Source organism: Leucoraja erinacea, chromosome 32 (assembly GCF_028641065.1).
Source record: "Leucoraja erinacea ecotype New England chromosome 32, Leri_hhj_1, whole genome shotgun sequence".
Lineage (NCBI taxonomy): Eukaryota > Metazoa > Chordata > Chondrichthyes > Rajiformes > Rajidae > Leucoraja > Leucoraja erinaceus.
In genome coordinates, this window is record NC_073408.1 from 10,178,424 (window position 1) to 10,204,877 (window position 26,454).

At 44.7% G+C, this 26,454-nt stretch overlaps 1 protein-coding gene across 1 annotated transcript in view; it reads left to right on the plus strand.

The window, feature by feature from the left end:
* LOC129712347 (cell adhesion molecule DSCAML1) overlaps nucleotides 1-26,454 on the plus strand; it is a 463,662-nt gene that overhangs the window by 311,697 nt on the left and 125,511 nt on the right. The window contains 4 exon segments of the mRNA XM_055660700.1: nucleotides 4-282; nucleotides 3,306-3,425; nucleotides 5,420-5,596; nucleotides 24,466-24,665. Of these exon segments, the coding sequence (XP_055516675.1) occupies nucleotides 4-282; nucleotides 3,306-3,425; nucleotides 5,420-5,596; nucleotides 24,466-24,665 (776 nt within the window).

The following is a 26,454-nucleotide window of genomic DNA, read 5'->3' on the forward strand; positions in this document are numbered from 1 at the left end:
CAGTTCCCCCGCTGATCCAGCCCTTTGACTTCCCACCGGCGTCGATCGGCCAACTGCTCTACATCCCCTGCGTGGTGTCGTCGGGAGACATGCCCATCCACATCACTTGGAGGAAGGATGGCCAGGCCATACTCTCTGGCTCCGGGGTCACCATCGAAACCAAAGAATTCATGAGCTCCCTGAAGATCTCCAGCATCTCTCTCAAGCACAATGGCAACTACACGTGCATCGCCAGTAACGAGGCCGCCACCATCATGCGGGAGCGGCGGCTCATTGTACGAGGTGAGTCTTCCCCGTGCCTTTCCTCCCGTGACGTGTCTTGTTTACCATCCTCGGCCGACGTCCTGGATATCTACTGAGTTCTTGCAGAGACGCCGAAAGCAATTGAGACCAAGGGGGTTTTGGGGTGGCAAGAGACAAGACAAGAGACATTTATTGTCACATGTGCCAATTGGTGCAGTGAAATTTGTGGTACAGCCATACAGCCATACAAATAAAAAAGAGCACAGAACAAGATAGTCTTGAGCATAGACATCCCCACACAGCAGAATCAAAGGGTCCATCGATTTAGAACAAGCCGGTTTAATTGGGAAATTGTTCAAGTGATCTTTCAGCTTTGCATCCAAAACACATCCTAATTGGTTGTGCATTCAATTATTATTAATGGGATCTTTCAATGTCACGATGGCACAGCGGTAGAGTTGCTGCTTTACAGCGCCAGAGACCCGGGTTCAATCCTGACGATAGTTGCTGTCTGTACGGAGTTTGTACGTTCTCCCCGTGATCTACTGGGTTTTCCCCGGGATCTCTGGTTTCCTCCCACACCCCAAAGACGTACAAGTTTGTAGATTAATTGGCTTGGTCAATTGTAAATTGTCCCTGGTGTGTGCAGGGTAGTGTTAGTGTGTGGGGGATTGCTGGTCAGTGCGGACATGGTGGGTCGAAGGGCCTGTTTCCACAATGCATCTCTAAAACTAAAAACTAAAAATTCAAATAGGCAGCTATTTTGGTCAAGAAGTCATATTTCCCTGAGAACATGACAAGGTGAAGATTTATGTTAACTGGTGATTCTGTAGTAACCATTGGCCAGGACAACATTTTGCTTTCATCTAATTCATGTCATAGGTCGGCCCACTGTGCGACTGGTAAGAGAAAAGAGTCATGAGTTTATTCCCCATATGCACCGAATATGAACCAGAACTTGCTGCAGTTTTAGAGGCACATTGGACGCAAAGAAAATCACAATCAATTATTATTTACACAAAGTAAACCAGACCGTAATAGTGCAACATCTGAAGTATGTGGTGCAGCCACAGTAACGCAAAGACTGTAGTTGTTCACTGCTGAGGCAGGGTTTCAGTTAGGGTTATTCAAGAACCTGATGGTCAATGGGAAGAAGCTATTCTTATATGTGGAAGTATGGGGATCTATGGGGAAGTAACGTGATTGTAAATGGGAAGAAGCTGATCTTGCTTTCTGACGGAGCGACCGCAGGCAGTGAGACTGGGCCCGCACCTGTCCTCCACTATCACCCTGAGAACCGGCACACCACAGGGCTGTGTACTAAGCCCCATGCTCTACTCCCTCTTCACTCACGACTGTGTTCCTGCATTCGACACCAACACCATCGTGAACTTTACAGACGACACAACAGTGATTGGGCTGATCACCAACGGTGATGAAACAAAATACAGGGCGGAGGTGCAGAACCTGGCGGACTGGTGCACACGTGACAACTTGTCACTAAACACCTCCAAGACCAAGGAGCTGATTATTGACTTCAGGAGGTCCCATAATGGAGAATACGCCCCAATCTCCATTTACGGGGAAAGTGTGGAGAGAGTGTCCAGCTTTAAGTTTCTGGGCACTCACATTTCAGAGGACCTCACACGGTCCACCAACACCGCTGTGCTGGTCAAGAAGGCACAGCAACGACTGTTCTTCCTGAGGACATTAAAAAAGACTGGTCTGCCCCAACAGCTGCTGACAACGTTCTACCGCTGCACCACAGAGGGCATATTAACGTATGGCATCTCTGTGTGGTATCGCAGCTGCACGGAGGCGGAGAGGAGAGCTCTTCAGCGCGTCGTCCACAGAGCGCAGAGGATCATTGGGACACAGCTACCAGCCTTGGAGGGCATCTACCACACACGGTGCCTCAGGAAGGTCATCAGCACCCATAAAGACTTAACATTTTCTCTCTTGTTAATCTCTGTAAGGTGTCCTTGAGACTTTGAAAGGCGCCCGCAAATAAAATTTTTTATTATTATTATTATCACACCCCTGTAACGGATGTTCGAACTACTTCCCTCTGGCAGACGTTACAAGGCCTTCTACGCCCGAACCTCCAGACTCAGAAACAGCTTATTCCAAGAGCTATAGTGGCTCTGAACCGGCCCTGCTGAGTGCCCCCCATCCCCCCTGGACTGTCTCCCTCGGATGGTCACGACACACAGCTTATTTATTTATTTTACTTTTCTTTTTCATCGTTTGGAGCTGCATACTAAATCTCGTTGCACTGACGTGCAATGACAATAAAATATATTATTATTATTATTATTATTATTATTATTATTATTATTATTATTATGTGGAAGTAGGTGGTTCTATGGGGAAGTAACAGTTCTCAGACTCTTGTACCTACTTCCGGATTTCCGGATGGTAACAGGGAGAAGCGAGCATGAACAAGGCCGTGTGGGTCTTTGATGATATCAACTAGTAGAGCTGCTGCCTCATGTCTAGAGACCCAGGTTTAATCTGACCTCTGGTGCTGCTTTTGTGCAGTTTTGTCTGCATGTTCTCACTGTGTGACCATTTAGGTTTCCCATCGGGTGCTCTGGTTTCCTCCCACATCAATTAAAAAAAAATGCAGGTTGGTCACAGTAACATTTCCTCCATGGGAATGTGGGGAAAATGATAACGGGATTCGTGCAAATGGGTGTCGGAAGCTTGGTGTGGACTCAGTAGGCTGAATGCCTGTGGTGGGTCTTGAACACACCAGTTGTATGACTCAGAAAGAATGGAGCAACCAGCTGAGCCACTGATAAAACATTTAGCTCGCTGTGCTGTAGCTCCATTAATAAAAATGTTACTACAGTGTCTCGCAGTCCATTATGTGGCAGCAGCTATTTCTCTTGTCAATGCAGCGTGCCCAAGAGAAATGAAGATAGAAGTTAAAGAAATCGTTTTGACCAATGTACTTCATCTTTCCCTTGACAACACCCGGTAGTTTTCCGAATGCCCCTCATGTTCATTCATTGTTGGAAGATATTTGAATTTATGAAACCATTCTTTCTGTGTTCCAGTTCCTCCTCGTTTTGTGGTGCAGCCTAATAACCAGGATGGGATCTATGGGAAATCTGGAGTTCTTAACTGTTCAGTGGATGGTTACCCTCCTCCTAAGGTCATGTGGAAGCACGCCAAAGGTATGACTGTGCTGCGGTGATCTCAGACTGTTGCTAATATCGTGGTGTTCGTTGGTATCTGTGTTGGCTTTATTTAACACGTTGTGTTTCCACAGTCCAACAACAGTACTCCTGTCACTAACTCTATTTCAATGCATTCCCTCCTCCACTGCTCTGCCCCCGTGCCTCCACCACAGGTTACCCAACACATCCTTCATGATAGACACTGAGTCTGAAGAAGGGTCTCGTCCCGAAACGTCACCCATTCCTTCTCTCCAGAGATGTTGCCTGTCCCGCTGAGTTACTCCAGTATTTAAAGTCTGTCTTTGGTTGAAACCAACATCTTGCTTCCTACACATCAATTATGATTCCTTATTCTCCAATTGCTCGATTTTAATCATTTGTCAATGCCATCCTCCAATAATAAGATTATAATTCAGTGTTAGCTAGAATATTTTAATTCTTATTGTCTGTGATTTTCTATAGTAATGTGTTTTATCTTTAATTTATGGATAATCGTTGAAGTTTGACAAATTTGCTGTTTTATCTAGGCCGCTAGCTTTAAACTTTAGACTTTAGAGATACAGTGTTTAAATATGGCTTTCGGCCCACGGTGTCCGTGGCAACCAGCGATCATCCCCGTACACTAGCACTATCCGACACACTAGCGGCAATTTATGATTTTTACCTAAACCAATTAACCTACAAATCAGTACATCTTTGGAGTATTGGAGGAAACCAGAGCACCTGGAGAAAACCCACAGGGAGAACGTACAAACTCCGTACAAACAGCACCTGTAGTCAGGATCGAAATCCGGGTCTCTGGCATTGTAAGGCAGCAACTCTACCGCTGCACCACTGTGGACTTGAAGTTTGACAATTGCATCGGAATCTTCACTGGGGCTCCCCCAGTCCTCGCTCTGTAACCCTGAAGTCATCTAATACCAAGCACCTCATCCTCCAACTCACATCATCGGGTCCTGTCCCTCCAGCATCCTCACCTGCCAAACCACTGTCACTCCCAATTAAGTCATACATGGTTTAACATTTTCTAATTTTTACAAATCCCTCCATGGTCATTCCCAATTATTCCTCCTCTGTACCAAATTCCTCTTGAGCGTTTGTAGTCCGCCAATTGCACTGACTTGTTCACCACCTTGAGTTTAAGTCCAGTATCATTGGTAGCCTATGGTCTAGAACCCCCCCCCCCCCGAAACATTTCTCTCTCTGTTTACCTCCAATTAGGTTGTTCCTCAAAGCCTGCTTCTATGATGAAGCTTTTGGTTAATTAGATCTTCCAATGTGATTTGATAGCAATTATTTGTCCCTATGTATTCACCCTGAAATAATCCGCATGAGCCTGAAATAATTCTGAGAAGTCACATTTAATAGATACAGAGCTTTGTAACTTTCAAAGATATAACAACCCTACGGTAGGAAGTAGCTATCTGACAAAATAAATACCTTCATCTACCCAAAACCTGAATGAAAACAGTGAGCCAAGAGTGAGTGAATCATGACCGGGCCAGTTTCTCTTGATACATCTTTCAGTGGTGTGTAGCGCGAATGATCAGAGAAATCTTTGTGGAATAAATTCACAAAATGTTGAATAAATATTTTTTGAAATGCATATATTAATAATGTCCAATGTTCAATAACCAACTTGAGTTCAAAATATTTATGGAGAGAATATCAAAAATCTGTTAATAAACACTCATTGATATTTGTTGCAATTAAAACATGAGCTAATGTTTTCATTGCCATTTTGATGGTAGTTTCTTCAAAGTTTAAGGTGGCAGAGTAGTTGAGTTTTGAATTACATGATGTCTTATGAAATTTTGAATTCTGTCTTTGATGTGGAAGAGAATCATTGTTACTCGTTTAAAAGCCCATTACAGATGTGGTCCAGTGGTGTCAGCATGTGTTGTCCAGCAGTTTGTTCATCTGGATGGCATTATTGTCTATTGTGCATCTCCCTGAATTCACTGATCTATCATGGACTTTGTCCCTTGCAGGAAGTGGAAACCCTCAGCAGTATCACCCTGTCCCACTGACGGGCCGAATTCAGATCCTGGCCAACGGTTCCTTGCTGATTCGACATGTTTTAGAAGAAGACATCGGGTACTATCTTTGCCAGGCAAGCAATGGAGTTGGCACGGACATCAGCAAGTCGATGTTTCTTACTGTCAAAAGTAAGTAGCATGCTTTTAGACCGCATTGTTGAAAGTCATAAGGTCATTAGGGATGGGTGTAGAAATAGGCCATTCGGCCCATCAAGTCTATTCCGCCATTCAATCATGGCTGATCTATCTCTCCCTCCTAACTCCATTCTCCTGCCTTCTCTCCCCGTACACCCGTACTAATCAAGAATCTATCTATCTCTGTCTTAAAAACATCCACTGAATTGGCCCGCACAGCCTTCTGTGGCAAATATTTCCACTGATTCACCACCCTCTGACTAAAGAAGTTTCACCTCATCTCTCCTAAAAGAACGTCCTCTAATTTTGAGGCTGCGAAAGAAACATCCTCTCCGCATCCATGCCTGATGTCAATGCACAATGATTGTTTAACATGGTGACTTCCAAGAACTTGATCAATACAAACGCTTGATAACAGAGCTGAAAGAACAATGGCCCAGTGTTTAGATGAAGCACAACTTGCCAATAAATCAGAAGGCAAGTTGGTCATTGTGCTTATGAATGCCCTCTGAAAGAGCTTCTGTTTAGGCAAAATGTGTGTGAAGGAACTGCAGATGCTGGTTTATACCGAAGAGAGACACAAAGCCCTTGAGCAACTCAGCTGGTCAGGAACAGGAACAGTTGACATTCCTTTTCTCCAGCGATGCTGCCTGACCCACTGAGTTGCTCCAGCAGTTTGTGTCTATTTTCTCTTTTGCCCATAGCCCTGAGAAAATTTCCTTTTCATGTATATCTGACTAAATCTCAATCAAAAATTATTATTGATTCTGCTTCCACTATCCCTTCATGCTGTGCAACCAGATCATAACAACTTTGAATTTAACAAGGAAAAAATCTTGATTTCACTCCTGATTTTTTGATAATTTAAAGTCCTCGATTACTTATGCTCCACCAGTGGGAACATTTTCATCCTGCAGGTTCTCCCTGGGTTACAAGTGCCTGACTTATGGATATCCTGTATGTATGAACAAGTTTTTGGGAGACTGTTTGGATGGATGGATGGATGGATGGATGGATGGATGGATGGATGGATGGATGGATGGATGGATGGATGGATGGATGGAGATGGGTTTACCAGCTGCTGCTTGCTGCTGGCATCTTCTGGTGGGTAGCGACGGGTTATTTCCTTGTGCCATCTCCCCATGCCACCCTCCCATGCCATGGAAATCAGGGGCTAGCTGCAGCCGAACAGCGCTGGGAGCACTGAGCAGACTCACTGGTGGCCACTCTGCCCGCAACTGCACCCTTTCCCTTCGCCCTTGTTTCTGTGACTCTCCGAAACAGTCTTTGTTTGTTTCCAACATAAATAGTATGGGTTATGGACAGTTCTCAGATACAGAACCCTGTCATAACCTGGGTCTTCCTGTATTTACTTTATAAAAACTCCTCTTTATTTAGTTTAGTTTAGCATTTAGTTTAGTTTAGTTTGCAGCATGTTAACAGGCCCTTCGGCCCACCAAGTCCGTGCTGACCATCAATCACCCATACACTGGATTTATCCTACACACTAGGATTGGCAATTTACAAAGCCAATTAACCCACAAACCTCATTATTCACCGAATCATAGCATGGTTACTGCACAGAAAGAAACCATTCAGGCGATGAGGAGGAGGAATCCCTGGTTCATGACTCCTCTGTCAATGGGTACAATTCTCTCAATCCACTCTCCCTACACTATGATTTTAGATAGCAGTGTTTAAATTAGACTACTTTGTGATGCCCCTTTTTCCAAAGAACAGCCACTGCTGTGTGTGCCCATGCAAATTAAGATCATACATGGTGGTATCATTTTGATAAATCTTCTCTGCACTTTCCCAAATGCTTTCACACCCTTCCTAAAATGGGGTTCCCAGAATTGGATACAAGTCTCCAGGGATGGGAGAGCCAGTCGTAGTCATGGAAACATACAGCACAGAAACAAGCCCTTCAGTCCAGCTTGCCCTTGTCAACCAAGATGCCCTATCTATACTAGTCGCACCTGCATGCGTTTGGCCCATATCCCTCTAATCCTTTCCTATCCATGTACTTGTCCAAATGTCCTTTAAATGTTGTTATAATATCTGCCTCAAATACATCCTTCTGACAGCTCATTCCATATACCCACCACCCTAGGTTTGGAAAAAGTTACTCCTCAGGATCCTATCAAATCTTACCTTTCACCTTAAACCTGTGTCCTCTGGCCTTAATCCGCCTACCCTGGGTAACAGACTCTGCATCTATATCTATCCCCCACATGCTCTAACATACATCTATAAGATCATCCCTCATCCTCCTGCAGTCCAAGGAATAAAGTCCTAGCCTGCCCATCCTCTCCCTACAGCTGAGTCCCTCCAGTTCTGGCAACATCCTCGTAAAAAGGACCCAGTGTTTTATAAAGGTTTATCTTGACTACCTTACTTGTGTATTTGTTGTGTGTGTCTCGTTTTCTTGGTGCTTTAATAATCCTTTTCTATAGAGCTGTCATTTCCTATTTCATTTGGCTCGTAAATTGATGCTCGTAACAAGCTTCATGAGCGCCAGTCTTTACAATAGGGGGGGGGGGGGGGGGGGGGGGGGGGGGGGGCGAAGGGAAAGGGGAGAGTTTCCAACAACAATACCGGGGCAGGTAATCCATACTGAAGGATGAGAGGTGATTGATTTTCCTCCTGTGGGAATGTCGTACAGATCACAATGAGAAAAAAAAAGCTCCTTTCCGCGCAGTGTATCGGAGCAATCAATCAGTGGGCTCACTCTGCCAAAAGTGACTTAGTAGCTGCTTCAATATGGACACAAATCGCGACGAGAAACAAGTCCTTAAAACACAGGCGAGGCGTGGGGAAGTTGATCGTTTACTTGCGGCTCCATCTCTGACGCGTCTCATTTATTTTGAAAGTGTTCTCCCTGTGCCCTGAACAATATCTCTCTCTGCCGACCGCAACAGTATGAGGCAGGATGACAGAGCATCGAGAAAGGTGATACGGCACGTCACATTCCTGCCGCCCTTTGCAGGATAGATCTCTATTTACTCCCACTCACCCCCTCATCTCCCACAGCTTCACATATTTTCTCAAGAATATAAACCAGCTTCCTCCTGTTGAATGTAATAAATAGGAACTGCAGATGCTGCTTTATACCAATGATAAACACAAAGTGCTGGAGTAACTCAAGCATCTCTACAGAATATGGATCAGTAATGTTTCAGGTCCAGACCCTTGAAGAGTCCCAATCCAAAATATCACCTATCCATTTTCTCCACAGATGCTGCCTGATCCGTTGAGTTACTCCGGCATTCTGTGCCCATCTTTCCTCCTGGTAAATCTGCTTCCGCCATTCCTTTATCATTAATCTCACGTTCTCTGTGCTGGCCATGGGAAGCGATGAAGAACCTTTAAGACACTTGACTGTCAAACAGTCACAACAATACAAAATTATTTTTTGAGGGTAATTAAAGCAGAAAATGCTCAGTAGATCAGGCAGCATCTGCGGAAAATGTATCCTCATCCAAATTAGCAAGGCCGAAATTCTCCACAGCGAGGAATGCAGTGTGATGGGTTGCACAATGCACATTTCCAGGTCAGTACCAATTTAAATTGAAGGTTGGATCCAGTTATCCCGACTGCCGTTATCTGACCTAGAATTGACCACTCCTGCCATTTACCTTGAGCACAGTTCCAGATGAATGACATAACATTGAAAAGGCGATACAATTGCCAGGCAGGTTTTTTTAATATCTATTGATTCAATGGATATGCACATCAGTGATAAGCAACCATCTCGAATTGTCCCAGAATGGTTTGCAATGCCATTTTAATGACATTAGTCTGTCTGGAGTCACATATAGGCCAGTGGGATGGGACATTTCTATTTGAAGGACCTTTAGTGAATCAAGTGAGACAATCTGATAAGTTCATTGAAGCAGAGTCTAAAATGAGAGCCAGTCCTTTCAAGAATGGCTGGGAAAAACCTCTACACACAGAGGGTGGTAGAACTAACGGCAATTCATGTTAGGCCAGTTGATGACTTTAGCGTAGCGCAGTGATAGAGTTGCTGCCTTACAGCGCCAGAGACACTGACTAGGTTTGATCCTGACCATGGGTGCTGTTTTTACGGAGTTTGCACGTTCTCCATGTGACCGCTTGGGATTTCTCCGGATGCTCCAGTTTCCTCCCACATTCCGAAGACGTGTAGGTAAATTGGCTTCTGTAAATTGTCCCTAATGAGTCGGATAGAACTAGTGTTCGAGGATCGCCGGTTGACACAGACACAGTGGTCCAAAGGCCTGTTCCACGATGCATCTCTGAAACTAAAACTAAAACATGGAGACTTTAAAAGTAGCTCACAGACGGTGAAACCCTGTGGTCATGAAGGGGGAGCCACAAAGCCTAGTCCTTCATTTCTCTTTCAACTAGGATGATGGCCAAAATCATTTTTATTCCAGTGCAATAATGTTTGCCTTTGAATAATCAATTGTGTTATTCCATTAAGTGGAAATGAAATAGATCATTTTGCAATTTATGAAATGGAGCATGCAACTCAATCTATCTTCACAAACTTAACCTGATCCCTACGGGTTCCGAGCAAGCAGTGAGATGGAAGACATTGTAAATGCATAAAACATTCACTAACTTCAGACTCAAACTTCGAAATTAAGCAGGGAATTGGGAGCAAAGGCCGGAGGTATGTTGTGGGATGTATGCGAGGCCATTGGGGTATCCCACATGAAGAGAGGGTTGCGGTCATGACTGTTTTGACTGATGGTGAACTTGCTTGGTGCACATCCAGCAAAATGATCCAACCATAAGCATAAATTAGCATGTAGTGTATAACGTAAATGATTCATTACATATCTAGAGGAATGCTGTTGGTGGAAAATTCACAGGAAAGCTTGCAAGGATCGCGAGAGACAGGGCAGCGTGGTGGCGCAGCGGTAGAGTTGCTGCTGTACAATGCCAGAGTCCCGGGATCGATCCTGACTACGGGTGCTGTCTGTACGGAGTTTGTGCGTTCTCCCTGTGACCGTGTGGGTTTTCCCCTGCTGTTCTCCTCCCACACTCCAAAGATGGCAGGTTTTTGGGTTAATTAGCTTTGGTAAAGATTATAAATTGTCCCTAGTGTGTAGGATAGTGCTAGTATACAGGGATCTCTGGGCGGCGTAGACTCGGTGGGCCGAAGGGCCTGTTTATGTGCTGTATCTCCAATTGCTTCAATAGGAGCAGAGTTAGGTCATTCGGTCTATCAAGTCTACTCCGCCAATCAATCATGGCTGATCTTTCTCTCCCTCCTAACCCCATTCTCCTGCCTTCTCCCCGTAACCTCTGACACCCGTACTAATCAAGAATCTATCAATCTCTGCCATGAAAATATCCATTGACTTGGCCTCCACAGCCTTCCGTGACAAAGAATTCCACAGATTCACCACCCTCTGACTAAAGAAATTCCTCTTCATCTCCCTCCTAAAGCAACATATTTTAATTCTGAGGTTATGACCTCTAGTCCTAGATTCTCCCACTAGTGGAAACATCCTCTCCACATCCACTCTATCCAAGCATTTCACTATTCTGTACGTTTCAATGAGGTCCCCCCCTCGTTGTAAATATTGTAATAGTACCTTCCTCAACTACCTCGTCTGCAGCTTGGAGCATTTTGCAACATTAGCATTGCTACAGAGGTGATAGTTGTTGATTTACTGCCGTTGGTTTTGATAGCGATGGGGAGAAGCAGACAGTTGTCCATTAAGTGTGTGCATATACAACAGAACAAACCCAGGAGCTACAAGTAATCGAGTAACCCGATTAGTTTCGTATACATTGATGTGGCGAAATAGCTAAGTTGACGGAATCCCATTAACATTCATGTAATTCAGCCGCCTTTGAAGTTGTTGCTTGCGGAGCTTGCTGTTACCACATGTGGCAGTGTAGGAGCTTTCCTTTGAGTGCGTTATCTCTGGCTACCAAACAGTAATCCATCCCTGTAGTCCCTTTCAAGAGATTAAGCTGGAAAAGGACTTCAGTCTGTAATTATTTTCTCTGACGGTGTTGTTCAGTTCATATCAAGGGTCCTTTGAAATTGGAAGGGAGCTGATATTACACCACAAAAAAAATGGTGTCAGGTTAGGACCTGCTACACATCTGTGAAAATACGTGGCTGACAATGAGTCGGGGAGTTTTAGACTTGAAGTATTTACAGGAGCTGTAGGAGCCTTGCTTAGCATTTCAAAGATGCCATTCTGTTACCGAGGGCCAGTCAGCAGCTGGGTGTTGGAACTCTCTCAGGTACCCAGTGTAGGAAGGAACTGCAGATGCTGGTTTAAACCGAAGATAGACACAAACAGTCGGAGTAACTCAGCGGGTCAGACAGCATCTCTGGAAAAAGGAATAGGTGACATTTCGGGTCGAAGAAAGATCTCAACCAGAAACGTCACCTTTTCCTTTTCTCGAGAGATGCTGGGCACTATTCCTTTCTTTGCTGAGAATGCAGATTAAAGGTGTTGCTTAGGAAATTCATCCTTGTTCATGTGCACTACCTGCTTGATATCATGCATGAAATACTTGGCTTAATCATAGTCATAGATAGAGCCATAGTGCATTACAGCATGGAGATGGGCCCTTCAGCCCAACTTGCCCAAGCCGACCATCATACCCCATCTACACTCATCCCACCTGCCTGCGTTTGGCCCATATCCCGCTAAACCTATCCTATCCATGTATCTGTCTGGATGTTTCTTAAATGTTGCAATAGTACCTGCCTCAACTACCTCCTCCAGTAGCTCGTTCCATACACCCACCGCCCTTTACATCAAAAAGTTACCTGTCAGATAAATCAATTTCCAATTTGAGTTCGTGAGAAGGAGAGAGGGGGGGTGGTGGGTTAATTTGTTGCATCAGAACGTCGTTGGTCCATTTCCTTCCACAGATGCTGCCTGACCCTCTGAGTTCCTTCAGTCGTAAGCTTTATGATACAGGAACCAAGTTGGATAAATAGGGTTAATCACTCTTCAACTAAATAAGGGCCTGAGTTGTCTTTACCTTGGTTATGTTCCTCAGACAACGTACGAATACGAGAGAACAGAAGATGCAAACGTCCCTGAAGCTGCACAGTATTTGTTTCTAAGACAGACACAAAAAGCTGGAATAACTCAGCGGGTCAGGCAGCATCTCTGCAGAAAAGGAATAGATTACTTTTCGGAGTCGAGACCCTCCTTCAGACTGAGAGTCTGGGAAAAGGGAAACGAGAGATATAGAAGGTACATAGAACAAAGGAATGAAAGAAAAGCAAAAAAAGCAACGATAATCAAGGAATGGTGGAGCCCACAATGATCCATTGTTGGCTGTGGGGTAGGTGATAACAAGTTCTACAAACAGTGACACTCAACAGGATGATTGCGAAACCAGTACGACGACCAGTACGGGGGAGGGACGGAGAGAGAGGAGATGCAAGGGTTACTTGAATTCAGAGAAATCAATATTCATACCGCTGGGTTGTAAGCAGCCCAAGTATTTGTTTCTGTTTGACCCACGTCATAATCCATTTCCTGATTTATAATTGACCCAGCTACTTACAGAGATCACCAGATGGTTGATTCGTGATTTAAGAAATTGAACTGGCATTGATTAGCAAGTTGTTGGCTAAGGGACAGTGCGTTTCTTAATTGTCGATAGTGGTGCTGTGATTGTAAAATTTCTATTGATTAGCTCCTAGGGGGTCATTTGTTTCGTACACCAATTAGCACCCATTAATGGCCTTGCATTCTGCACAACACTGTAACATCACACCGAGAGAGCCATTGATTTCTCGATAATACACTGTTTATATAGCAGTATATTCAGTGCTACAGTTCTACATTACAATATGTTCAGGCTGAGTAAGGCATTCAAACAATAGAACTATGAAACATAGCTTCACTTTTTAAACATATTTTCATCAGCACAGTTGCTTGGTTTAGTTCAGTTTAGAGATACAGAATGGAAACAGACCGGTCCACCATGTCCGCACAGACCAGCGACCCTCGCATGTTAACACTATCCAACACTAACTAGGGACAATTTACATTTTACCAAGCCAATTAACTAACAAATCTGTACGTCTTTGGAGTGTAGGAGGAAACCAAAGTTATCGCAGTAAACCCATGCAGGTTACGGGGAGAGCGTTCAAACTCCATACAGACAAGCAATCATAGCCAGGATCGAACCCGGGTCTTTGGCGCTGCAAACGCTGCATGCCAGGTTTACCATGAAAGATTTCAATATTTTGTTCGGCTAACAAAGCATTTATTCTTGGTTTTCTATAAGTCAGGTCTTCAATAACATGTGGAGCCCTGTATTACCCCTGAGATTTTTCCCAGTTTCATTCCACCTCTGTTCCCCTGTCGGTGAAATCAGTTTCTCCTGTTCAATGAATTTCAGAAGCAGACTGAGCAAACATGCAGTATGATTGGAAAATTGTTGTCACAAGCTGTTCCGCACGGCTCGAAGGAATTGAATGAAATAGATCCAACCTTAAATTTTTAAAATAGTATTGGAGTTAACCCTTTGAAAGACGGGGGGAGAAATTGCAATAAGTTGCTGCTCAATATGGACTCAAGAAGGGGAGATTGGACTTGTTTTTGAGACATTAGGGAATCTATTAAGGTCGAAAGCAACGTTTAAGAAACAATTAGACATTAGATAGGAAAGGTTTAAAGGGATCTGGGCCAAAAGTAGGCAGGTGGGATAGTGTAGAGGGACAACCTGGTCCGTGTGGGCAAGTTGGGCCGAAGGGCCTATTTCCATGCTGTATGACTCTGTGTCTCCAAAGTAGGAGAAGATGCTTCATCTAAAAATTAAAGCTACAATTTTAAGAACTGAGGTAAAAAGACAACTGTGTTCCGGGACAGGTGTTTGGAGCATTGTTCCACAAATAGTGGTTGATGCTTGGCCAGTACATTGCTTAAAATCCAAGACGTTAGATTTTTGTTAAAGCTAAATTATTTTGTGGGCACTTGGAGTTCAGTAACAGAACAGCCATGACTGGTGGAACAGTCTCATCCTTCCTGATGTTCCTGCTGCTGTACTGCGCTGGAGATGAATGTTTTAGAATTCACCTTCATTGACCTTTGGGATTCAGGAACTAAAAGTAGCAGAGGCACAAAATCTACATCCCTTTGCTATAAAAACCAACATTCCATTAAAAAAAAAGACTCAAAGTGCTAGAGAATTCAGTGGGTCAGGCAGCATCTCTGGAGAACGGGTAACTTTCCGGGTCGAGACCCTTCTTCAGACCCACCTGAAACGTCACCTATCCATATTTTCCAGAGATGCTGCCTGAACCACTGAGTTACTCCAGCACTTTGTCTCTTCTTTGTGAACTATCATATGCAGTTCCTTGTGTCAACATGACAAACACAAGGTTGTAACAGGTAAAACTGATGATAAATACCAAGAGCTATTAATTTCCGTACTGGTTCACACAGAGCTAAGGTGTGTCGCTGGGAAACTGTAGCCATGGTGATTGGATTGTAGTTTGCAAAAGTGGAGGCCTGGAGTAGAGGGTATTGGTAAACATGGGGGGTCAAAGGGCTTCCCTAATGCAAAATGATGCTCTCTTATGGATTAGACAATAGACGATAGGTGCAGAAGTAGGCCATTTGGCCCTTCGAGCCAGCACCGCCATTCACCGTGATCATGGCTGATCATTCACAATCAGTACCCCGATTAAACTATGTGTCATAAAATAAAGGACCCACCTCAGTGAACTGATTATTTTCACAGACACATCATGGAAATAAGCCCTCTAGCCCTGAGTCCACACTCGTTTTGACTAGTTCCATTTTATCCCAGTTTCTCATCCACTCCCTGCACACCAGGGGTAATTTTCAGAGGTCAATTAACCCACAAACCTCCACGTCTTTGCAATGTGGGTGGAAACCGGGGCACCTGGAGGAAACCCACCCAGTCACAGGGAGAACGTGCAAACTACAAACGCAGACAGCACCCAAGCTCAGGACTGAACCGGGTTCGCTGGTGCTGTGAGCCAGCAGAATCACCAGCTGCGCCAATGTGCCATCCTTACCCTGTGCATCATGGTGGCTTTCCTGAACCTATCATCAGCTCGCTTCGGCCTGGAGTGAGAGGTGTTTTTCAATAGTTAACGCATGCATAGTGCTGTCTGTCGCTATCCAGTTGTGAGAAACTTTTTTTTCATTATCTGCCCTGCGATTATGATAGTGCTGCCTGTAGCGCAGTCTTTAGTTTGTTTTAATGAGGACCATTAGAAGTGTGGAGAGAGCTTTAACGCTATTCATTATTTGATTCAAAGTGCCTGTCCCCTTGCTCCAGAGGTGACTGCTTAGGTTTCTATCTTGAAAGGCTGTGAAATAGGAATTTGATATTAGATTTTTCTCGCTGCCTCGATTCCAATTACTGTTTCATCTACAAAACGAGTGAAAATAGCCAGCATGTAAATGGGTAAGGACAAGGATACAGAGTGAGTGCTTTGCAAAGTCGATCCACTGAGTTCCTGGTCTCCTTATATGTTGTGGGGACGACAGGAAAAAGGGAAATTTGGAAGGAAGACTATCACCATTCAGCTGTGTGATGGGTTCCTCACTCAGAGACATGGGCACAGGAAATGCACAGTCTGACAAGACCAGAGGAGGGAATGGAAACACACTGACACTGGTGCAGAAGTTAAGTTGCTGCCTTACATCGCCAGAGACCTGGTTTTGATCCTGATGACGGGTGCTGGCTGTACGGAGTTTGTACATTCTCCCTGTGACCGCGTGGGTTTTCTCCGGGTGCTACGGTTTCCTCCCACACTCCAAAGATGTACAGGGCTATAGGTCGGAACGAGTTACCCACGGCAACGTGATCATAAAAAGCCCGACTGATGACTTCCAAAAAAGCAAATAACTATGGGGTTCAAATCAGAAGTGCAGGATTGGAGTTTGAACCTTTTAGATTGTATCAAACCCCTCTCCCCTTCCTGCTTAAGCCCTTCAAACACTTGTGTAGGGAGGAACTGCAGATACTGGTTTACACCAAAGATAGACACAAAGTGCCTCAGCGGGTCAGGCAGCATTGCCGGGGGGTTGGGGGGGGAAAGGGACAGGTGACATTTCGGTTCCAGACTCTTCCTCAGTCCCCCTTCAAACACTTGTTGTATTATTACAGTGGGCTCAATTGACAATATTAGTTGATTTATCGAAAGATACAGCATGGAAACAGGCCCTTTACCCCCACCGAGTCCACGCCGACCATCAATCTCCCGTTCACACTAGTTCCCTGTTATCCAACTTTCTCATCCACTCCCGACACATTTGGGGAAATTTGCAGAGTCCGATTAACCTATAAACTAGCACATCTTTGGAGTGTGGGTGGAAACCAAAGTACCTGGAGGTAACCCACGCTGTCACAGGAAGAACGTGCAAACTCCACACAGACTGCACCCAAGGTCAGGATTGAATGGGGGGGGGGGGTCTCTGGCGTGGTGAGGCATCAGCTCTACCCGCTGCACCACTGTGACATCCCTCATTTGGCTACCTTACCTTTCATTTTATTTGCAAGCAGCAAATGGATGTCATTGGTGTGATGTGGGGGTTATAGGAAGGAGGTAGGGAGTTGATTAAATATAAAGAGGTGTGAGTAGTTTTAGGCAAGTCAGCAGCAGATCAGCAGTAAGTAATTTCACAGCCAGCAGGCACTTACATCGTGTCTTGACAATGTCATGTCTCTGGAATCGATGTCTGCTCCTGGAGGGTCGTGTGGTCTATTGATTGAATCTTTCCACACGATGCTGCTCTTCCCGCCTCGCCAACTGTGCTAAGACATGATACCAGCAAAATGCATCACAGGCACTCAGTCAGTCTGTCCGCCAACAGCTCGTGAATAAATGATGGGGACAAAAGACTGAAACCTGTTGACTCCTGATCCTGAAATAGCAGGTCGCACGCCGGTGGTGAGAAAGGATAGCATGTTTTGGGCTTAGTTTAGTCATATAAGAGGTGCTGTCTTATGAACAAGAAATTTAATTGTGGCCCCATGTGTTGTTTCTGGTCGGAGTCACCCATCCTACAGTGAATTCGGAAAGAGAAACATGGGAGTTCTCTGCAGCACCCCGGCCAACTGTATTCCCCCAAACGCCACAGCTTAAAACGAGTTGTTTGGGTCTTTACAGGATCTCTCTCTGTGTGGAATTTTGCAGCAGTGTTTCACTGCATTATCCCAGTGACAAAGCTCCGAAGCCAAATGTTGGTTTAAGGTGCCTCGAGGAGATACAACAAAGGTGGTGGGTATGTGCATAAATTGGCTGGGTTGTGGGCGGACAAGATCCCATGCCGACAGTCACGGGGTCACGGAGTGCAAGATTGGACGGATAATGGGGACAGAGCCAGGCCCTCACCTGTCCCTGGGAAGATGCCACATAAATCCCTTCCTGTATTCCGACCTGACTGTTCAATGAAGTATATTTAGAGCCACACTCAGCGTGCCTGGGCCTGAGGCTAGCTTGCAGCACACAGCTCGCCTGGGCATTGTGAGAATAAGTCTGGCAGCAGAAAGTGCAAAGAGGAGAAACATCCAGTGGTCTGGGAATCCACGTCAGACTCCGTGCCCATACTTCCTGCTAATTTATTACAAGGCTTCCCTCCCAGGACTGAAGCAATATAGATTTCAGAGCAGACAGTTTCCTTGCTAAATCTGTGGCTTACTGCAAGCTGCCTATTATTTCCAAGGACCGCAAAAGAACACATACATGTACATTCGACATTTAATTCTTGAGAACAGATCATGCAACTCAAGATTGACACAAAGTGCTGGAGTAACCCAGCGGGAAGGCAGCATATCTGGAGAAAAAAGATGGGCGACATTTCGGGTCAGAACTCTTCTTCAGACTGGATAGTCTGACCGACCTGAAAAGTTACATAGAAATAGAGGAAATAGGTGCAGGAGGAGGCCATTTAGCCCATCGAGCCTGCACCGCCATTCATTGTGATCATGGCTGATCATCCACAATCAGTTTTTTTTTTTTTTTTTTTTTCTGTAAGGTGTCCTTGAGACTCTTGAAAGACGCCCATAAATAAAATTTATTATTATTATTGGTAAAATGAATGAAACTCTCAACATGTTAGGAATCGTTGGGGGCTGCTGTCAATTTTCATTTAGTTTAGTCTTGTTTATTTAGTTATTTAGAGATACAGCACAGAAACAGGCCCTTCGGCCCACCAAGTCCATGCCGACCAGCAATCCGCTATCCGACACACACACACACACACACAAGGAACAATTTACAATTATACCGAGCCATTAACCTACAAACCTGTAAATCTTTGGAGTGTGGGTGGAAGCCGGAGATCCCGGAGAAAGCCCACGCAGGTCACGGGGTGAAAGTACAAACTCTGTCCAGTCAGGATTGGATCTGGGTCTCTGGCGCTGTAAAGCAGCAACTCTACCGCTGTGCCGCAACACCCCCCCCTTCTTCCCTTTTCCCGACTCAAACACGTGTAACGTGCCAGAATGAATAGGTCTTTACACTGCACGGATAACGAGGCAGAACATAACACAATGCACTGAACACCAGTGGAAATGATCCAGCAATTGTTGGCAGTCTCTCGGTCTTGTGGGATATTTTATCAGGTGTCCCAAGTTGAGGTGCGTTGAGGACAAAGACCAATGTGAGATTGAGTTCCTGGCCTTCACCAGTGAAAACCCCTCTGGGATTGTTAGCGTCTGCCAACCATCTCAGACAGCGCCTCGAACAACCCAATAGAGAGTGAAATACCAGCAGTAACAAACCTGGGATTAAGACTTCCATCCATAACATTTTCCATTAGATCAATTGACAGTAGAATTAAATGTTCTGTGCTCTATCCTTCCTATCTCTGTAAACTCCAGCCATACTACCATCCTCGATGTTTAGTTTAGTTTAGAGATACAGCATGGAAACAGGCCCTTCAGCCCATCTATCCCCGGTCTGACCATCGATCATACCCTCACACCAGTTCCATGTTATTCCACTTTCTGATCCACTCCCTACACATTAGGGGCAATTTTACATACGCCAATGAACCTACAAACCCCACACCTCTTGGGAGTGCGGGTGGAAACCGGAGCCCCTGGAGGGAACCCACACAGTCACAGGGAGAAAGTGCAAACTCTGCACAGGCAGCACCTGAGGTCAGGCTTGAACCCGGGCCTCTGTCTCTGTGTGGCAGCAGCTCTACCAGTTGCTCCACTGTGCCACGGTGACCTTAGAACACAGAAGATAACACACTACAGCAGAGGACCAGGCCCTTCAGTCTATAGTGTCCCGCAGTGTCACACGAGGAACTGCCACATGAGTTGTAAGATATCTAAATCCACGACACGGGATGGTATTTTCAAAGAAGGAATTTGAAAAAACTGGAATTAAAAGATCTGAGGAAGTCCTGGGATCGATTAGTAGGACTGGATGTTACAATCCCTAATGTTTATCACTACAATTGACATTTGGTTTTCTTGGGGGTGACCACTGGGTGATTTTGCTACCAATCAGACACATCTTCAGTTGTGTACCTCAACGTCACTGGGTGTTTCGGCCTTTTGTCACAAGACACCCTCAGTCGAGGCAGGCCCACCACAGGGTGATCAGACCTGGGTGTGTGTCTTATGGTTAGCCTCTAGATGGTCACGTGACAGCCCAGACAGCATCTTTTCTCTTTAGCAGCAGCCAGTGACTACTCCATTTGGCTTTTATCCTTCCATCTTCCTCTCTACCGCTGACTGTGGCTGGTTGGGCTCTGGACTCGTGTCCATTTCCTCTTGTTGCAGATAACGGTTTGCATTTCGACTGAATATTGTATCGTTTCCCCCCTCCCCCCTTCTCCCACACCCCAGTTGCACCACCTCCATTCTGCCACAGTGAAGGGTCATTCGGCTATAAACGAGGACCTGAATGTAACCACAGTAACAAGGCAGAGGCCCCAGGAATGCAGGTGCATTCTCACCCTCCGAGGATGAAGAATGACTTATCTGAAAGCAGGATTTGTTTTCCTAAAGTAAGATTAACGCCCCGTTTCCATTGTAATCTGCCGCCTTCAGCTCGTGAAGTACAGTCCAGTCCGCTCGGGGCTATGCTTTGGAAGGTTTTATTAGTATAATCTATTGTGGCTCCTGCAGCCAGCCTCCAAGAATAGCTCTTCCAAGCACAAAACTGTAGCAGCCATTCTTTTGTGTACATAAAAGTTTATGGACTCATTATTAATTATATTACTAATTGAAATATTTAATGAAACTGGTACATGAATAATTTAATTCCTCATTAGCCAAACAAAGGTTGTATCAACAACATTGAGCTGATTAAACAGAGAGACACTTCCTGATCTTGGTATCAGTCCACACTTCCCGACATACAGGACTCTGGGCCAACGCATCCCTGTTGCTTCTGAAGATAGACACAAAAAGCTGGAGTAACTCAGCGTGTCAGGCAGCATCTCTGGAGAAAAGGAATAGGTGACGTTTCGGGTGGAGACCCTTCTTCAGACTGAGAGTCAGGGGAAAGGGAAATGAGTGATATGGACAGTGATATGGAGAGATATAGAGCAAATAAATGCTGTGGTAGCGTGCTTCCTCCTTAGCTTGTTAGTTTAATTCAGGTGCGGGAAGGAACTGCAGGTGCTGGTTTACACCGAAGATAGACACAAAATGCTGGAGTAACTCAACGGGTCAGGCAGCATCTCTGGAGAAAAGGAATAGGCGACATTTTGTTTTGTTTACTTCAGGGTCTGGTCCAACGATGCTGACCTCACAATAGGAAATTGAAAAGAAGGATCGGGGTTTTTAAAGCTCATTTATGGGACATGGGGACTGTTGGCATTTTCTGCCATTTGCTAATTAACCTTGAATAGATGCCGGTGTGGCACCTTCTATAAATAGGGAGTTTCCTTGGCCATCTCAGAGGGCAGTCAGGATTCATGCACGTTGCTGCGGGTCTGAGCTCACAAATAGACCAGGCAGTAAATCTCCCCCAGATCAACATCCCCAGCAGCACGTTCCTAATTACTTTCAGTCAGCTCCATTGGGCAAGCTGTGTCATTCAGATACCTGATGCCAGGCATTCAAATGAAACACTCAATTCCAGGCTCTGACCAAATAAACAGTGGAAAAAACTCATCAATGTCCTCAACACACTCTTGAAAAACTGCAGAACCCCATTGAGTGTGGGAGTTTTTTTTAGACGTTTATACCTTTCAGCCTACCATGCCAAGCAGTGATTACTCCATACACTAGCTCTATACTACACACTAGGGACAATTTACAATTTTACCAAAGCCAATTAACCAACAAACCTGAACGTCTTTGGAGTGTGGGGGGAAACCAGAGCTCCCGGAGAAGACCCACATGGTCATGATGATAAAGTACAAACTGTACAGACAGCACCCGTTGTCAGGATCGAACCCAAGTCTCCAGCACTGTAAGGCAGTAATGCCCCTGTCCCACTTAGGAAACCTGAACGGAAACCTCTGGAGACTTTGCGCCCCACCCAAGGTTTCCGTGCGGTTCCCGGAGGTTACAGGTGGTTTCCGGAGGTTGCAGGTAGTGGAAGCAGGTGGGGAGACTGACCAAAAACCTCCAGGAACCGCATGGAAACCTTGGGTGGGGCGCAAAATCTCCAGAGGTTTCCGTTCAGGTTTCCTAAGTGGGACAGGGGCATTACTCTACCACTGCGCCACTGGGCCGCCCCTAGCTCAAAGTGGAGAGGGAGCATGGAGGTGGTATTAAAAACATAGAACAGTACAGCACAGTTTCATCTTCTTCAGCCCACTATGTCCATGCCGAAGATGATGTCAGATTAAACTAATTTCAGGTTGAGCCGAGAGTTTTTATCTTGGAGTTTGTGGAGCACGACTTGAATCCACAATTTCCTGATTCTGCACTATCCACTGACACCAGCTTCCAACATTTAAAGGAAGTTAATAGGAAGGGAGCAGCAGGAAGATACATTTCCATTTAACAGCGGCTTTTTATGGTCTGGAATAAGTTGCCTGAAATGATGAAAGAAACAAATCTACTAGCAATGCTCGAGTACGTTTACTGGGCCATGGGAAATTTATTAGAAAGAGGCATCAAATGAACAGCTGCATCAAAGAGCTGGCAAAAACAAGAAGAGTTAAATCATGATGTACAAACCAAGATCTGCAGATGCTGGTTTATACCAAAGATAGACACAGAATACTGGAGTAAATGGCCTGTCCCACTTTCCCGAGTTATTCACGAATTCTCCCGAGTTTTCAAACTCGCAGAATGTTGGTAACGAGGCGGTAGGAGTCCATGTATATATCGTAGTGGCTCGTTATGCCAGCCATAGATACTCGGGGCATCAGGTAAGTCGGGACGTTTTTTCAGCATGTTGAAAAATGTCCATGGAGTAAACAAATAGCCCCGAGTACCTACGGCTGGCATAGCGAGTCGCTACGATATATCCACGGACTCCTAAGGACTCGTTAAGAATGTTCTGCGAGTTTGAAAACTCGGGAGAAGTGGGACAGGCCCTTAACTTAGCGGGTCAGGCAGCATCCCTGGAGAAAGAAGATTTTTCAAACAGGGTCAGTCTGAAGAAGGGTCCCGACCTGAAATATCACCTGTCCTGTTTCTCCAGAAAAGCTCCCAAGCCAGCTGTGTTACTCCAGCACTTTGTGTCCATCTCAGAGTTAAATCATGCCCGCCCCTCCCTCACTAAACTTTAATTGAACTAAAAATAAAACAGTGTTGGAATTCACTGCCACAGGTGGCCGTAGAGGTCATTTGGATATTTTGAAAGCAGAGATTGATAGATTGTTGATTAGTAAGGATGTCAAATGTCATGGGGAAAAGGCAGGAGAATGTGATTAAATAGGGGAAAATATTTAAGGAACAACTGCAGATGCTGGAAAAATCGAAGGTGGACAAAAATGCTGGTGAAACTCAGCGGGTGAGGCAGCATCTATGGAGCGAAGGAATAGGTGACGTTTCAGGTCGAGACCCTTCTTCAGACTGATGAATAGATCAGCCATGATTGAATGGTATAGTGGACTCAGTGGGCTGATTATTCTGCTTCGTTATCTTATGGTAAGTGTTCAGCAGAGGAGATAGCAGCTGAAAGAGAAATAGAGAGACAAAAAAAACAATGAAACGTTCAATTAAACAACTCAATGTCATCTTGCTGAGGGCAATTTGAGATGGGTAACAAATGCTGGCCCTGCCAGTATTGCCCAATCTGCTAATGAATAAATTATTATTCATTTATATTATTTTATATTTATTTATTAACTAAAATATGTGTAAAACCAATACATTATGCCATTTGTGGACAGCCATCTTGTGCAACGACAAGATAATAAATCCATTATTTGTCATTTACTGTATATATTATCTCTATATTAATTTACCTTTTGATATCAGCTTGGTTCAATGGTTCGATGGTTTATGGTACTTTAATGTCACATGAACCAAGGTAGAGTGAAATTCCTTTTTTCATTCAGTTCAGTAAAATATGATTCTACATAAGCACAATCATACTTAAGTACAAGAGTAGAATAGTAGATTACACTGAGGCAATACACAAGAGTTGCCACATTTCCGCAACACAAGTTTCAAAGTTCTTAAAAATATAGAGTCTTAACTTGATCTTAAAGGCCCGTTTTGAAAGGAGGCAGCACAGGGTTGGAGAAACTCGGCGAGTCAGGCAGCATCTCTCGAAAAAAAGGATGGCTCACGTTTCAGATCATCTATCTTTTATCTCCAGAGGTGCTGCCTGACCCGTCGAGTTACTCCAACGCTTTGTGCCCATCTTCGGTATAGATCAGCATCTGCAGTTCCTTCCAACACATCAACCATCCTGTGATCCGCCACTCCCACTGATTTGAACTGTCGTACCTGTTTCCTCTTTAACCCAGTCCCTGCGATGATCACGTCACACCCCAACACCACCATTGCCATAAAGGGGCAGAACAAGGAGCTCAACTGCACGGCCCGCGGGGAGAGGCCGATCATCATCCGCTGGGAGAAGGAGGACACCGTGATCGACCCCGACAGAATGTTCCGGTACTCAGTGGCCACCAAGGACAACGGTGAAGAAGTCGTCTCCACTCTCAAGGTAAGTCATCGAACCTTTTCACTCAAGTCTGCGATTTACTAAATGGACCAAGGCTAGGCAGATCGAGGGAAGTTTCGGAACCAAGTGCCGTGAAGGTAATGCGGTCAGGAATAACTTCAATCAAGAATTCCAGAGAAACTTATTTCCCCAGAGAATGATCAGTGAGGTGATCACAGTGGTCAAGGAACAAAGAGGATGCCAGATGTGTGTGTGAGCGAAAACAGAATAGGTGATTCTTAAAAGAGGGCAGCAGGCAGAATGTAAGACTTAAACAATGAACAAGGAATGTCAAATAATGAATGCACTCTTTCTATGCAGTCAGAGCTATGAAAGGAAAATTGACAAATTTGTATTTTTTTAAATTAAAATGTGTCCTATTTATATTAAACAGGACACATATTAAAATGTTAAAATTAATATCAGCGATATTAAGCAAATAATCGGAACTGTACATCTTTGGTTGGCCAGTTCATCACAGGGATGTACGCTCATAATTGTATAATATTCTCAGTTGAATATTCTTGTTCTTTCACTGTGGGCATTGACAGCAAGTATTAAGTCACTTCTTCCAACCTAATAACAATCGTCATTCTAGTCGCAGATTAAGTCCACACACACTTCAGTAAATATTCAACTTCACTCTTGGCCACAATAAAAAAAACTCCACCTCGTACAACTGAGATATTCTCCTTCATTTATCATGGGCAGCCCCAGTGTCTCGGCCAGCAACTCAATTACTTTGTTGCGCTGCTGATCATGTCTGCCTCCACTAACCTTTCCATCTCTAAGATGTTTGTTTTTAGACAATAAAGACCACGTTAATAAAAACTTGCACTTTAGGACGGCTGGTGCAACAGGATAGATGATGAATCCCAAGAGCGTCTTTCCCCTGGAATTCAGCCCACACTCAACTATCTCCATGAGGACATTTTGCCTCACTAGCTCAGAATATAACTTACTTTTCCCTGCAACTACCAAGCAGGGGGATGTCAAACTAAAGTGCCAGCAGTTGAAAGAAGCAGAGGCATTTCTCCATTCTAGCTGGCCAAAAAGTTTCTCTGAACCAACTTCACAAACTCGAATAGTCTGGTCATTAATGTTAGTTTTGTACAGAACCTGCTGTGCTCAAATTGACCATCAGGTTTCTTGTGTCGATACAGTGACGACACTTAACTGACTGTGAAGTGTTTTGTGATGCTCAGACCTTGTGCTTTAGGAATGCAAGATTTTCCAAGGAAAGGTGGAGATTTAGGTGGTCCACGTTGTTTATCTGGCGCAGGGAAAAGTAATTCCCAAGCCCATACATTTCACTTTGACATCTCACAATATAACGGAATGAACATTGATTTCTCAAATCTCAAGTAACTTTTCCAAGGATCCAATTAGTTCCACAGTTCGCATCCTTACATCCCTCTTTTTAGAGCCAACAATGGGTCATGGAACTCCACCTTTCCATCTGTTGTCCTGATTTGTTCTGGCCATTTCCGCCTCCAGTTTCTCCCCCCATCACCTCCATCTTTCAGTCTGAAGAAGGGTTCTGACCCAAAGCATCATGCATTCCTTTCCTCCAGAGATGCTGCCTGACCCTCTGAGTTACTCTGGCATTTTGTGTCTATCCTGTTAAGTTGGGTTCCTAATTAATGAGGCAGAATTTCCTCTTGGGGATAGACTGACCTCCAGGGATGGGATGCTTCTGGGCCCCTTCATCTATCTTGTTGCAGCAGCCTTACTAAAGTGCAAGCTTTATTAACATAGTCTTTATTGATTAAAAACAAACATCTTAAGGATG